The sequence below is a fragment of the Populus euphratica genome, unplaced genomic scaffold, assembly GCF_000495115.2.
Source record: "Populus euphratica unplaced genomic scaffold, PopEup_1.0 scaffold209.1, whole genome shotgun sequence".
Taxonomy (NCBI): Eukaryota; Viridiplantae; Streptophyta; class Magnoliopsida; order Malpighiales; family Salicaceae; genus Populus; species Populus euphratica.
The window spans coordinates 264,643-281,240 of record NW_011500034.1 but is presented as its reverse complement, the minus strand read 5'-3'; the positions used below and the strand labels follow the sequence as shown (position 1 = coordinate 281,240).

Sequence of the window (16,598 nt, the reverse complement as noted above, 5' to 3'; positions counted from 1 at the left end):
TTTCTGCTTTTTGCTGACGCGACGCATTGCATGCCTCTTTTATTTTAGCAAGCAACGGATGCACGTAGAATGTTTGTTTTGCTGATGATCATAATAATAATAATAATAATAGTATGCACGTAGAATGTTTGTTTTACTGATGATAATAATAATAATAATAATAATAATAATAATAATAATAATAATAAATTCTCAAATTCGTCAATTAAGCCCTCATGACACCTATCTCCTATCATTTAGGAGACGAGAATCTTGGTCCTTTACTCTTTTGTTTTTTCTTATAGGCAACGACTCTGTTGATGTCTCAACACTCCAATTAAATAATTTTTTTAAAATGATTGTTTAGAATGATTTTTTTTTAATATTTTTTATATTGAAATGTATTAAAATAATATTTTTTTTATTTTTAAAAAATTAATTTTAACATTGATATATTAAAATAATTCAAAAATATTAAAAGTATATTAATTTAAAATAAATAAAAAAATTTAATTTTTTTTAAAAATACTTTTAAAATGTAAAATTTTTTTTTTCAAAAAAGCGCTTATTGAGAAAAAAAGTATTTTTTATATTTATAAACAATTAAAATTTTGTTTTTCAAAAAAGCACTTATTGAGAAAAAAATATTTTTTATATTTATAAACAATTAAAATTCTTTTCTTTAAATAGATATAAGTAAACCCTAAATGTTTCAGTTTTGTTTAATTGAGACCTTATTTTTTCATTTAGTTCCTTTTGGTCATTAATTTTGTAATGTGGCAATTAATTACAATATCTTTGATAGATTACTAAGAGAACATTTCCTTTTCAAACTATGAATCTACAAATAAATCATGATTTCAATCATAATACATCAATTGATTTCTCTCTTAAGAGACTAAAGAAGCAGACTGAACTTGCCTCTTCTTCTACCTCAGAAAGCTCTTCCTCGTCCGCTGTATGCCTCTGTTACCATCGCTGTCGACATCGTCATCCTTTTATTATGAACAATAAATATTCAAGCCATAGAAATGCTTGCGATGATAGCTGCAGTATGAACCAGGAACTCCGGGCTGTGATTTCAGTGCCATCGAAGCAAACAGCGATGGAGGATTCGTGTATTTGTTTCATCATTTATGTTTAAAGATCAGTGATCACAGATTCACGGCTGTGGAGACTTGTTCTACAACGATTCAGGGAGTATATAACGATAAGGGTTTTGGGAAGGAATCTTTGAAGCAAGACTTGCTTAACTGGAGAACCACATCGTCAGAAAAAAATTATATATTTAAATGTCGTTTCAGAAAAATTAACAGATCGTCAATAGGTTTAGTCGCTTGCAATTGAATAAGTTGGTTTCAACTGAACAAATTAAAATAATAGAGACTTAATTGATAGTTTGAGGATAACATGAAGAGGGATTTATAGCCCTCATCTCTTGTTGTTTACACGCATATGAAAATGATTAAATATTAGGCAAAGAGCGTGACCAATATTAAATAAAAATAGATGTTCAGGATTGAAATTAAAAAAATAAATAAATTATTCAAGAAAATAATTCAAATAAAACAAATAATAATTGAGAGAATGAATAACAAATTTAAAAATAAAAAAAATCAAATAACTAAGGATTGAATTGAAAACAAAATTCAATTAAAAATAATCAATTCTAATAAAATAATTACAAATAAGAGAAGAGCAACCAAATCAAAAAAATAAAATTAAAAGGCTAATGTGATATTTTGTATTACCAGCACACAATCCGATAAAAAATGAGAAGGAAAAAAAAAGAAAATAAAAGTAATTTTTGATCCAACAATACTGGACATATATGCGTCATATAAAAAAAAATGCCTAGATGAATAAAATAATATAATAAAAACCTACTTACAATCATTAGAGCTAATTGTATGTGTTACTAGAAAATGATTAACACATATGAGGTACGCATCATCAACTTTTTTATTTTTTTTATACAAAATTGAAAATGTTTTTAAAATTAAATAATAATAACAAATTAATATGATAAAATTATAACCAAACCCTGAAACAAATATTAAAAAATTTAAATGATAAAGGTAATGTAGTAATTATACTATTTTATAAAATATAAAAATATAAAAACACCCATATACATGAGGCATTGTATTATTTTATTAAAATTTTACATTAATAATTTTAATATTTAAAAAACACAATTATTAAAGTAACCAGTAAAATCCTTGAAAAGTATTTGTATCATGATGGAGAGACCACCTTACCAAAGTAAGTGCAAAATATAAAATGATTAATAAATAAAATAATAAACATGTTATTACAATAAATAGTAAAATATCTTGAGGTGAAATAATAAACTATGGGAATTAGGTTTTTTTATTTATAATATTATAGGTAATTTTTCTCTTAAGCTGGAGCTTCTTTTTTTCTTTGTTTTTTGGACGTGAATTGACCATTGCCTCAACTTCTCATATGCTTCCAAACGTTAACAAATACATGAGATGTCATGCAGATGATTATATAATGGCGCGTATAGTTCGTTTCTACATATTTTTTTTTATTTTTTATAAAAACAAATCAATAAAAAATATTTTATAATTAATTTTTAAACTTATTTTATTTATTAAAAATTATTTTGAACTCATAAAATATGATTTTTAAATAGTAATTTGCTAATGATAATTTTTTAATTACTTTAACCACCACATTATTTCTTATCATCATCGTCTCATAATTAATATTAAAAAGTATTTTACATATTTTACTAGAAAAGCATCATATATGCAAAATATTTTTTATAAAACAAACAGAACCTAATAAGGAGAATTACTCATCACATACATGTCACATTATCTAATAAAACTTGATAATGAACCAGCATGATTTTTAAAATGAGTTACAAAGGAACTTAATTGCAAGATCATTTCAACATAGGGACTAAAACAGATTTATAGAAAAATAGGACTGTAAAAACAAAAAACAAAGAGGGACTATTGTGAAGTTTTCAAGAATTAAAGTGTCATTACCACGTCAATAATATTAAATAATATTAAACATAATAGGAGTGGATTAAAATTAAATTATCTTTGGATAATTGGAAGAATACTTTCTTAATCCAAATTCCAAACCTTTTATATAATCTATGACGGGATTTAGTGGGCGTGGAAAGAATCCAAATTGATCTTTTCCTCCCAGAACACGAGAAGAGGAGGGTTGTGCACGGCGTCAGCTTCCCTCCTTGTATGATTTATTAGTTACTGTACTCTAATAACATCTCACCGGAATTATCCCCTCCCATAAAAACTTAAACGACACACAAAAACACGCGCGCATAGATGTGGTGGAGATCGGCGTCTTTCATTCTCGACAAGCAACAGAACGACGCCGTTCCCAAACTACGCAACCCGCCTGACACTCTCACTCCCCCATCTCCACCGCCTCTCTCCATGCCCGACACTCTCCGAAACCCTAACCCTCAAAACAACATCTCCGCTTATTACCAGACACGCGCCGCCCACCACGCTGTCGTCACCAGCGACTGGCTCGCCCAGGCCCAGGCAGCCGTCGGCAGTGATCCAGACGGCGCGCCGGAGACCGCTGTCCCCACAGTCGCTGGAAAGCCGTTTAGTGTGATCGATGAGTTTAATAGCTGGAGGAAGCAGCCTGACTTGGCGGAGGCTGTGGCAGCGATTAGGGCGCTTGCGGCCGTTATTAGGAACTGTCAGGCTACTACTATGATGGAGCTTGAAATTGAGCTTAGAAAGGCCTCTGATTCACTTAAAGTGAGTATGTTTTGTTGCTTTTTACTGGTTTTTTTTTTTTGTGTGCTAATTGTGATGTTGTGATAAAGCTTTGATATTGAAGAACAGCTATGTGCTTAGAATTGGAAATGAAGGTTTTTACTCTTTGTATTTAACAATGATTTTTAATCAACGAAGAGGGAATTTATACATGTGATTTGTTTTTAGTGTTTGCTTGTGATGATTTACACTGGTAGCTGTGTCCAGTTGTGGGACACAACCTCCATATCTTTGACAGCAGGTTGCGATCTGTTCATGCGGTATGTGACCAGAACTTCTGCTTTAGAATACGAGGACTTCAATTCAGCTAAATCTCGGTTGATTGAACGTGCAGAGAAGTTTGGAGAGATATCTTGCAAGGTATTCTAGCTAATTACAGTTTTATGTCGCAATTGTTTTGCTATCGGGTTGTTTCCATATACTGCTATTCATATGAATATTGAGAGTAGAAGGAATTGTTGTTTGATATTGCAGGCGCGCAGGATCATTGCCATGCTTAGTCAAGATTTTATCTTTGATGGTTGCACTATTTTGGTGCATGGTTTCTCCAGAGTTGTGTTGGAAGTTCTGAAAACAGCGGCTCAAAGTAAAAAACTGTTTAGAGTTTTCTGCACAGGTTTTGTTTCTCAACACTCTTGCACCTGCTTAGAGTGTCCCTATCTTACTTAACATCACTTTGAACATTTATTAGCCAAATTTTGTAACTTGCATATTGCATATTTTCTCATCGCCATTTGCTCCGTAAAAAGCATGAGTAGAAACAGAAACAAAAATCTTAATTGAAATGTGCTTTGCCCATCTGTTAAGCATGGTGTTGGGCTCAAGAAAGGAAAATGGTGCCGCTCATTTTCAGCATAATTACCTACTTATTTTGTTTTTAATGTATAGCTGCTCTGTCTTTGGCCTTTAGATTTGAGACCGACCTTTACTGTTATGTGCTTCTATACTGGGCTACCAATTTACTAACTTTTCATACTTGTAAATTGCAGAGGGAAGGCCTGACAGGACAGGCTTACGGTTGTCCAATGAGCTGGCCAAGCTTGATGTTCCTGTGAAACTCCTCATCGACTCTGCTGTGGCATATACTATGGATGAGGTAGACATGGTGTTTGTTGGAGCGGATGGAGTGGTTGAAAGTGGAGGTATAATTAACATGATGGGAACATACCTGATTGCATTGGTTGCCCACAGCATGAATAAGCCTGTTTACGTGGCTGCTGAAAGCTACAAGGTATGCCAATCTGTACCTTTAGGGTTAAATAGGTATTCGTTCAACGCTAACTCTTTGGTAATCAATCAGCTGGAGGCAGCACATATTTTGAACCAGTATTTTATTATCAACAGAAATTTCACATTGGAGTTTGGCCTATGGGTTTGGTTTTCAGATTTCTTATATTTCATAATGACACTCTGTTTTGCAGTTTGCTCGTCTCTATCCATTGGACCAGAAAGACATGGGTCCTGCTTTGCGCCCTATTGATTTCGGGGTTCCTATTCCATCAAAGGTTGAGGTTGAGACATCGGCTTGGGATTATACTCCTCCTCAGTATCTTACTTTGCTCTTCACTGATCTTGGTGTATTGACTCCATCTGTAGTCAGTGATGAGCTCATTCAGCTATACTTGTAGTCGTATAGCTGAATGTAATTTTAGACACAGTGCATATCTTGGATGCGTTTGTATTTTATTTTTGACAATTTTGAATTCAATGCATGAGTATTCAAGTAGAGTCACAGAGGCAAAGTTGTAATTTCCCAAGTTCGATCTTAGGTGAAATTTTGGTGAGGAGGCGAATTAGATGATCAAGAGCAAATGAGATCAAGTCCTTTGCGGGTTGCAACTTCAAGAATTTTCTTGAGCGGATGCAATTGGCAAAAGCCGATGAAGGGTCAATCATCAACTCAACCAAGCCATTGTATCAACGACAACTTTTCTCTTCTTTTCCTTCTTTTATTTAGTTTTTTGTTCTTGCAGTTTCATATCACCTGGTTGGAGAAATTCTTCAAAAAATACACTGCTACAGGATCAAAATAAAGCTGCAGTAGTAAAACACGTAGCTGAACTTTTGGTAAAGAGCAATGAAGCATTTGTTTTCACAATCTGGGGTACGGACCATAGAGGATGGGTTTAGAAGTTTTGGGGTACAACCTAAATCTTCGTTGCTCAGTGGCATTTGAAATTTATCAAAATTAGTTTGGTTTCGTAGAAGAGTTAATGCTACTGCATGCAGTCCAGAATGTCTAGGTAATATCAATGTCCTGTTACTGGGTTGCTACTTGTTAATCACCCGTATGAGCTCCAACGTGTTCTTATTAATGAACAAATTTTTCATGAACACTATCTCTTTTTGCGCACACAACTTTTCCATGCAGACACTATTTTATACGCCATTACCAACATTTCTATCAATGAGTAAGCATGACACATGAATCTACTGTAAATCAAAGTTCATCTATATATATAAGACTAGTAAGAAAAAATATTTAGTTTATCATAACAAAAACATGTTAAACAGAAGATCTTAAACAAAACCCTAGAGTTTATATATTTTTATAACTGTAAGCATGTAAAAGCATAATTAATTGCAAATATATTATCAATACAAAAATAATAATAGAATATTATATATGCTATGTATATATTCAAACTTGTAATTCAAACTTGTAAATGATATAAAAAAAAAAAAATACTAGCACGTATACTAATAATAAAATTAACTAGGCTTATATAAAAATAAAAATGTTACCTGTTGAAGTACTTTAAAGTGATGATTCATTTGTCCTTGAGATTTTATTACTCTTCGTTTATACAATTAAGATATTTACAATATGCCTCACATGATTCTAAAAAAACAACATTGGTTTAAATGTATTTCTAACAAGATCTTTAAATAAATTATCATGTAACTCAAATATCACTTAATAAGATAAACTTAAGCTCTAGATTTGAAAGAAAAACCAAAGCATAAAAGGAGGAAAAAGACACTAAAAACCAAACCAAGGCAAGGAAGAGTGGGTAAAAATCTAAAAAATCCAAGTTGAAAACTCTTCCTCCAAACCCCCCCGTCAAAATTTATAGTGAATTTTGAAAGCTAAAAGTTTAAAGAATTAATTCTCATCATTATCGACCTTTGATTAGCTAACATAAATCAAGAATTACATCTAGAAAAAACAAGGGGTCTTTGAGTATGAAAATCAAAGGTTATTTGAGATTAATTTCTCATTCACCAATAACTTATTTAAATCATGTTAATTAAAATAAATTTTCAATAATCCCCTCCATGAATAAAAATTATCTCACCAGTTTGAAAACAATTTAAAGATTTGTTGAAAGATAATGATTTGGTAGATTACTACATCATGATAGGTAGCTTTTGACTTTAAACCTTTTTTAGTAAAATACCATCAAATTTACTCAGCTAAATAATAAACGTGGTATCTTGAACTATATAATATTTTATGCAAACCAAGACAATAATACTCACATAATTTTTTATCTAGAGATTTTCTTTTGTTCTCACAATTGTTTTCATTTTGACCCTAAACAACTCTTGGATTCATGAGTGCTTTAGAAAATTCAGTGTTTATCAAAATTCTAAAAAAAATAGCCACATTTCTCACTCTTATAGGTGATCTTTTATTAAGAGTATTATGTTATACTTCACTTAGTGTATCAATATATAAAAATCATTAAGAGCTCAGCTCACTTTTTATCACAATGTATCTAACACTTATTTCATTATAAAAATAAATAGAAAATAATAATTTTTTATGCTACCAAGAATATTATATGACTTAATTCTCCATTTGAACCTAGATTTTGGTATATCCAATCAACCAAGTATAACTACTATTATCTACATTTTTTCATCTTTCAAGGGTTTTAAACCCATTTCCCTTGATAAATTATAAAGGCTATATACAAGATTTTACCTATAACTAAAAGAGAATATGCTAAGGTGTGGCATCGATATAAGTATTCCAACCAAAAAAGCATGACAAAGCTCTTCGTCATGTCCAAATAAGAGAATGAAAGCCCCAAAGCATGCTTTCAGAGACTCAATGAAAAAATAATTAAACCTATCATCACTAAAGCCCTCATTAGTAGAGTTTATAATTACTTTTTATAGGAAAACATGCACAATCTTTATGACATAACTCTTATTACAATAAATAATTAATAGAGAATCATATTCGAATAGAGGAAGTTAACATGAATGAGCACGGTCACCCTCATTTAAAAAAAAGTAAAAGCTACACAATGCCATTCATCTCCCGCTAAAGCATCCAAAAGGAATACTAGAGGGAACATTTATGATCGCCTAACTATGCCTCTCATCATCACATATGATGAGGTACTAACCACCATTAAATAAAAATACTTCATGCAATACCCATTTCTTATAAAAAGTGGTTCAAACATAAAAAAAAAACCCTAACAAGTTCTATCTTTTTCATTATAACTATGAGCATGACACTAAGAAATATTGTACCCTAAAAAAGAGTTAGAAAGATTAATCATTAGAGGATATCTCAAATAATTTATCAAGAAGGAGGGCAACCTGAATAGGAAGGAAAACAAATTTGCACATTCCATATGAGCTACATGAAATCAGATAATCTTTGGATTATTTCTAGAATTGTATATTCATCATTTTAATTTTTTTAATAAATTATTTTTTTTCCATAAAACTCTCTATGATAAAATATTCTTGTCTCTATTAAAATTCTTCAAGTCTTTGTGACCACCTATCTAAAAAACAAAAGAATCAGGGAACCTTTTACAAATATTCTGACCATTTAACTCTAAAAATACCAAATAATCAGTGATCCTTCTTCAAACCTCTTGACCACTTATCTCTAAAATAATCAAAGATTATTCTTCAGTCTCTATGACTACTCATGTGTTCTTAAATGTACACACAAACCATATCATTTACGTTTATCTTTTTGTTATTATTAATAGAAAGCTTTATTTAACAGGCAAGAAAATTAAAACTCACATTTCTCTTATAGAAATAATTATAAAATTACATGAAGAAATCTCATATAGAAATATTAACAAAATCCACAAAATAAAATCATTTATTTCTTGTAAAGGCGAAGGCACAACCATGATAACATTATCATACAAGAATAATAAAAGGGTAATATTTTTATAATAAGTATTTCTCCTTTATTTTTTTAATCAAAGTCTCCCAAACATGTTTTTTTTTAAAAAAAAAGGCTTCGAAGGGAAAATGATGATTCCTAAAATAAATAAATAAAAGGTCATTTAGGTTGCACCTAGACAGCTAGCCCGAACTAGCCCCTCTCTTCTTTTTTCTTTTCTTTCCTTCTAGGCTATCCTTGTCCTAACACACACCTCTATGTACTTTTTATTCTCAAGACTAATAAATTCTTTGTGCAAGCTTACCCAACCACTAGAAACTACCATGATTTGCTTTAAAAATATAGACATACCTTTTATAATAAGTCACATTGTATCACGCATACTAAGGTCGGGGGTTTGATAAGAAGTGGGAGGAGTTTTACTTTAGAAAAGCTAGAAAGGTAAAGGAAGGAAAAATAGAATATAGTAAAAAAACTTGCAAAGGATGATAAAGTTAATAAACTAATAAGTAATGAAGAAGCCACCAAGTTTCTCAAATTAATGAAATATAATGACTTCAACATGGTTCGCCAACTAAAGAAAACCCCATCTTGAATATTGCTAGTCTCTCATCTTAAGTTTGGAACCACACTGAAAGGATCTTTATAAGGTTTTAAATTAAACATATATTTTTTAAGATATCACATTTAATTTTATAAAGCATCTAGTAGGAAGAATCCAGGGTACTAACTACCTGTATTTTTGTGTCATGATGGGCTTTAAGAGGTTATGGAGGTTGAGCGTTTTGAAGTGACATTAACAAAAGATGAGGTTGCTTATCGTGGGAGTGTTGAGAATGATGGTTTTTCCATGAGCATTCTAGGCCCTTTCTACGAGCTGGGGTGATATTGTTGTTGACCCTTACACAGATGCTACAAAGATGTCTTCGAGTTAGAGAAGTTGAGGTAGTGGGGCAAGTCCGTCCACGAGCGTCTCATGCCAATTGAAAAACTAGAGTGATATTGTTCATGACCCTTCATGGATGCTACACACCCGTTCTCTAGCTGAATGAGATGGAGTGCCACTCCAAAACCATCCATGAACGCTCTGAGATCATCCACGACTTGGGTCCATTATTAGTTGTAGTTACATCATATGTCATAATAATTTTGAATAGATAATTAAATGTAATTTAATAAAATTTTATGCCAAGCTAATATTTATGTTTAATTATATTACTTAGGATTGGCTTGTGTTCAACTAAATGTACTACTTAAGTAAATTGTGATTTGAAGTTGGCTAAAAAAATTATATTGTGAATTGTTGTGTATTGTGATTTTTTTGGGCAGGGAGTTATAGATTGAAAAAATTGCCCCTGAAAATATTTCTTCAGCGAGTCGTAGTTGTTATTTGTGACTCATGTTTCACATATATCAATTGTGACATGTGAGTCATAAATAATAATTGGAACTTGTAAAATTATGCTAGATCTCTAAATATTTTTGGAGTTGTGTTGTTTCATTAATTTTTCTTATCATGTTATGGTCATAAAAAAAACTCTAAGAAAACCTCATACAATTATTATATTTTGGTATGTACTTGATGATTAAGAGAATAATAGAAGATAAATATTTCCTTTTTAGCTTTATTGGGATCAATGTAAATCTAAAATCAGTTATTAAATAAAATCCAAGTTCTTATGCATCCCTTTATAGCTTTGGCATGGATGATTGATGAAATGCTTTCCACACATTTCACTTTCATAAAAAGTAAAGGTTGGGTCTTAATAGCATTTTGTTTTTGCTTCTCTCTTTATTTTTATTTTTTTTAAGAATAGGTTCTTGATATCCTTTTGATAACATTCCAATATGCAATTATTTGCTTTCTTAGCGCTATTCTTATATATAGTAGCATTAGCATGCGTGAATAATTCATTAAAGGTGGGCTAATCATTGGCGTATAACAATATTTGATCACTGGCTAGCTAATAGATTTACCTTCTGATTTTTTTAAAAAAAAAAGAAGATTCATATTCTAATCGAAGTTGCTTTAATCATCACTTAATTTCATCAAATGTCTTTGGTTGATTATTGATTAAAACCAAAGCATTTAGTTTTAGTCATGTGCGACCGGCTTTCAACCACGTAATTATTTAACATGAGCAAAAGTCTCCCTATATCTTATTCTTTTATCATTTAGGATGATGAATATTTTATTTCTAATTATTTGTATCTAAAACTTGATAATCATTAATAGTTTGGTGGGATTAAAAGCAACTATGTTTTTGATTATCAATATCTAAAACTTGATTACTCATTAATAGTTTGGTGGGATTGAAAGCAACTATGTTTTCATTTATAATTATAGAAATTGAATACAAAATCAGTTAATGATAGGTTTTGATAACCGATTTGTCATTATAGTCCAACTACACTTTTATTTTTTTTAGCTTTAAATTATTATTTCTTTGATGTTTTTGAATCATTTTTATGTTATGGTATCAAAAATAGATTTTAAAAAAATATTATTTTGATACATTTTAATCAAAAAGTACTTTTAAAAATAATGTTTACCACACTATCATACAAACCCTAAACCTATAGCTTATGCTGTTAATATTATATTTTTGCTGCAAAGTTAGAGGTGAGAAAAGGTAGTTTTAGAAATTAGTGTACATCAAAGTTTGTGAATGTATTACTAATAAGAAAAGATATTTAATTTATTATTATAAAGTATCTATTTGGCTATGTGGCTGGCGTGCTTTTGTCAAAATTTAAGTTTTTGTTTTTGCTTCAAAATAAATTTGTTTTAGTGTTTCTAAATCGTTTTGATGTACTGATGACAACAATGAATTTTTAGAAAATAAAAAAATATTTTTTGATGCAGTTTTAAATGAAAAGTACTTTAAAAAGTAACCGTTACCACAATATTAGATATTACCAAAGTCATGTTAAATAAAAGATGTCCACCAAAAGTCTAAAGTTTATAAATATTTAAAATTATAAGCATGTAAAAGAATAATTAGTGACAAACATGTTTTTAACACAAAAATAATAATAGAATTTTAGCATACATACTAAACATATAAATAAATTTATTATAAGAGAATTTACTTAAAACGCTTTAAAGTAATAATATTTTTGTTGTTGTTAATGATAAATTATTTGTTTTTAAAATTTTATTGCTCCTCAAACATGCAACTAGGATATTGCAATATGTTTTTCAAGATTCTAGCACCATTATCTTAGTTTAGATGCATTTTCTAAATAAGATATTTAAACTAAAAAATATAAAATTCAAATATTTTTTAATAAGATAAATCTAAGTTATAAATTTGAGATAAAAATCAAAACTTAAATGATAAAAAAAACACTAAAATATGAGGTGAAGAAAAATATATAAAAATCTAAAAAATTAAAATTTAAAACTCTTTTTTCACCCTGAATTTTAAAATCTAAAAGATTAAAGAATTAATTTACATCATTATCAACCTTTTATTAATCACTATAAATCAATAATTAAATTTAAAAAAAAATAGAGGTTCTTTAAATAAATCAAAAATAAAAAATTTTCTTAAAATTAATTTTTTATTCATTCACAGATTATTTAAATTTCAATAACTATGCATGACAGACAATTGTTCCAATGCAAATTGTAAAAGCCCACTGATTCTCAATTTTAAAAGCCAGCAAAAAAACGTGTAATTTATCGAATTGAGGAAACAAGAGCATATATTCCCCACAATCAAAGGATATATATTTTTGTCATGAAAATACCTTTGAATAGTAATAATTCTCTTTTCTTTTAAGAAAACTTTTTTGTGATTAATGGCAATCTACCTAGCCTTATACTCCACTAATTAAGTTGACTCTTGAAGTTTAGGCAGAGCATCTTTGCAATATTTATTGGCACATACACATCACTGATGTTTATAAAATATAAACAGATAATCTATTGTCAATTTAATCATTTTAGAATCAACTTGAAGATATGAGCTTGATAGTTATTAAGATTTTTAACTTGATAGTTTTATACAGAACTATGGCTTCATTGTGGAATATTTGCAAACGTATGGCTTTCTTTCTGGCTAGTTCCCGATCGTTGGAGCTTTTTTGCATTTAACCTAATTTCTTTATTTATTCTAATCCCATCATTGATTCTTTAACAACCCTATTTATTCCCCAAATTAAATTAACCAGACAACATAGAATTAAGAAAAAAAAATTATCATGCAGGTAATTAGAGATGAGTAAAAGAATCTAAAAATTAATTAAATTAAGAAATTTTAAAAAATTAATTAAGAAAATAAATTAAAATTTTTAAAAACTAACATATTCGATGCAATTTTGATTTTATAAATTTAAAATTAAAAAATAAAACTAAATTAAAAAAATCCAAACCAAACTAAAAAAATTAATTTTTATTTAAAAATAACTGAACCGAAATAATCTAATTAATTTCAGCTTTTTAAAAAAATTAACTTAATTTAATAAAAAAAATTTAATAAAAATCAAATTAAATAAAAAATAATTTTTACTGCGCATGATTGAGTTGCGCAACCAGCTGCTAATATTAGTGTTGCGCATCTGATTCTCCATTTTCACAAGCTATTAGGGCATGCACATCAATGTTAGGACGATGCGTGTCCGGTCTCTCAAATTATTACTACAGTGCTTACTTGTCTCACACATAACCAGCACACAAAGCGCCTACCCGGTCTCATAAATTAACACTATCTCAATTATCTAGGTGGTGATCAAGTGGTAAGGATTTAAAATTAAAGAGTTTGCTCTCTCTGTGGTTTCAGATTCGAGTCCTTGGTTGCTCATATGATGACCACTGGAGGCTTACATGATCGTTAACTTCAGGACCCGTGGGATTAGTCGTTGTGCATGCAAGCTGGCCCACACCCACATTAATCTAAAAAAAAAAAATTAACACTATCTCTCCTGTAATGTTCTTTCCTCCTAATTTCTATTATTCTTGATTGATGAACTGACAAAGGTTTTGTAGGTAATAAAAAAATCTAATTTATTAAGATGATATCAGTTATGAATTTTCTTTTTGGGCTACCATGAAGTTCTTGTTTAAAAATTATATTCATGTTATCTCTTATAATTATTCATCTATAATAAAACTTGTTTATTTTTATATTTTAAAAATATTTTTTAAAAAATAAAAAATATCATTAATATATATTTTAGTACTAAAAATTATTTAAAAAACAACTATAACCCTTCTATCAAACAATTTCTATAATATTTTCGGTGAAAAGATATGATAAAATTATAAATACATATTAGAGCGTTATCTAGAAAGAAAGGGCTCGTGTCGTCGAGGACAGTGATGCTATTCTGTCCTGTATTAAAAAAATTATCCTTTTTCCAGAATCTGGAATTATGAACATCATTGAGTGACAACGATGCTTCGTTTTTCCTGAGAGGTGATGATCATCATATTATTAACGGAGCCGTGGTATGTTCCCAAGGGTGCTTGATATTCTTCTGGACTGGACTTTGTTGGATACTAATGTGGCCTGGATGTAGTAATCAGCCCAAACCATTGCCCTGCAAGTTCTTAGTCCAGACATTTCCATGATGCCTCATGTTCAGGAGGTCAAAAACCGCAGTGTGATTTTTATCTTATTTTATTTTCCGGCTGATCAATGCTATTAAATTATAAGTCAACAGTCGTTCTGAATCCATAACCCCTTATTATTTTCACAACTTTCACGTTTCTTATTTCGGACAGCAGACAAAAAGCTGAGTCTTATTCCTGGTGGGTCACAGGCATCCTCAAAGGCTTTAACTCCCAAGTTATTTAATAATAAATTACTTTTGACAAAGCAAACAAACGCGGTGAAGGTTATATCAGCATGTGAATTGCACCAAAAACAACAAACAGTAATAGAAATTAAGCTTGCTTGTACTATATGGTGTTTTATTATTTATTTTAAAGGCATGGTGCCCACAATCTGCTTTTATATAACCATATCTCTCCATCACTTCACATTTCACATTACTACTAACTTTCCTTATCTTCTTCATAGAAAATGCTAGCAAAACTCAAGATTGCCTTCAAAATGGAAGGATGTTTCAATGAGGAAGCCATGGCTAAATCCACATGTGCAAGCTCGAGGAAGGGCTTAGCGGTTGCTGGGTTGCAAAGCCTTTTACTAGAAGGAGATTCTAATGTTGTCACAAAATCTGCTCTGAAAACACAGCGTCTTCGAGCCCAGGCTACCACCATTGAATATTGCTACCTCATATCGTGTAACTTGTGTAACAAGATGTTGAGCCCAGACAAAGATATCTACATGTACAGGTGATCATACGAAGTTCACCATTCCTTGGGATTAGATAGCCATGCCATATGGATTAATCTCATATGAATTAAATTGTATTCTTCCAGTATTTAAGATTTTCTCGAGAAGCTTTCTGAAAGTTGCTATTGAATCTTTGTGATTGCAGGGGTGATCAAGGCTTTTGTAGCATAGAGTGCAGAAATAGACAGATGGTTTTGGATGAAATGAGGGAACTAGAAGCATCCACCAAGGAAAGACTAAAATCTTATAAGCACTGTAGTACTGCTGCCGGCCGGCATGAGACTCGCCGGGTCCTGGAAGACCTCCGCCGGCGTCATAAACCACTTCCTCATCAAAACCACTGGACAATAGCCTCCTAGTATTCATAACTTTCTTACTCCTAGTTTTCCTTTTATTTTTTTCTTCCTGAGTTTGTACTAGACGGAAAGTTCAATGGAAAGGGTTACACTAGAGTGCGATAAGAAAGTAAACAGTGGGGTAGATGTCAAATGAAACAGCAGATAAAAATGATCTCTAAGACAATATTTTGTTCATCTTTCGATTAGACGAGCGTTGTTACGCCATCACCATCATTCCTTTGTCTCTTACTATGAGAGTAAAAGAAAGTGTGTAGATGGAATCAAATCATAACCATTTTGAATGGCAATAGTGCAGATATATACTTTGCTGTCATTCTCTTCTCTCTCAATCTCTATTTTTTTCCCGCAAGTTCTATTATTAATTTGTGGCATTTAATTAATTGTTGCTTTACTTTTTGATATACATAAACGAAAATATAACATTCCCGGAAAATAAAGATAGAAAGAAAAAAAAAGTGATAGTATACTGACAGTTTTGCTGGATTATGCAGAAGACTTCATGATATCTTATGATTTGCTGGATTATGCAGAAGACTTCATGATACCTTATGACTTAATCAATCATCTTGTAGTCTTGTTTTAGCTTACGTGCACCACGACTAATCCTCACGGTCCATTGAACATCCTGCAAGCCCAATGAGTAGGTAAAACACCACAGGAATGACAGGCGTATATAATAAAATTCGAATCCAAATACAAAAGAAGGGATAAGCCCCTCCCACCACTATGCATAACCTCACTTGTAATCAAGTCTTGTTTGGTTGAATCCTCTCTCTAAACATATATTTCTCCTAATCATTTTTTGTACGGCATGCGAGTACATATCACAACGAACCAAAAAGGTGCCTTTGGTTGGCTGGTTTGTCATTCATAAAACAAAATTATCAAAATATCATATCACACACAGGGTATGCAAAACGTGCCATAAGCCCCCAGAAGGAGCCTAGGGTTGGTTAGTTGCGTTGGTGGAAGAAACTACTTGTGATGGCTTTGAAACACTTAAAGAGGATAAAACACACTCTTTTATTTTAAGAACAACAAGATTACA

The 16,598-nt window shown here is 30.7% G+C and overlaps 2 protein-coding genes across 2 annotated transcripts; both read left to right on the top strand.

The window, feature by feature from the left end:
* The first annotated feature begins 3,102 nt into the window (after window positions 1-3,102).
* LOC105142606 (translation initiation factor eIF-2B subunit alpha-like) lies at window positions 3,103-6,110 on the top strand. Its single transcript, XM_011050315.1, has 5 exons — window positions 3,103-3,758; window positions 3,984-4,136; window positions 4,251-4,392; window positions 4,766-5,007; window positions 5,198-6,110. Exons 1-5 carry the CDS (start codon window positions 3,312-3,314, stop codon window positions 5,402-5,404), a joined length of 1,191 nt encoding a protein of 396 aa, XP_011048617.1. The 5' UTR covers window positions 3,103-3,311; the 3' UTR covers window positions 5,405-6,110.
* Window positions 6,111-14,817: 8,707 nt separating this feature from the next.
* On the top strand, window positions 14,818-15,863 carry LOC105142605 (uncharacterized). The gene is made up of 2 exons (XM_011050314.1): window positions 14,818-15,190; window positions 15,337-15,863. Exons 1-2 carry the CDS (start codon window positions 14,919-14,921, stop codon window positions 15,548-15,550), a joined length of 486 nt encoding a protein of 161 aa, XP_011048616.1. The 5' UTR covers window positions 14,818-14,918; the 3' UTR covers window positions 15,551-15,863.
* Window positions 15,864-16,598: the final 735 nt, after the last annotated feature.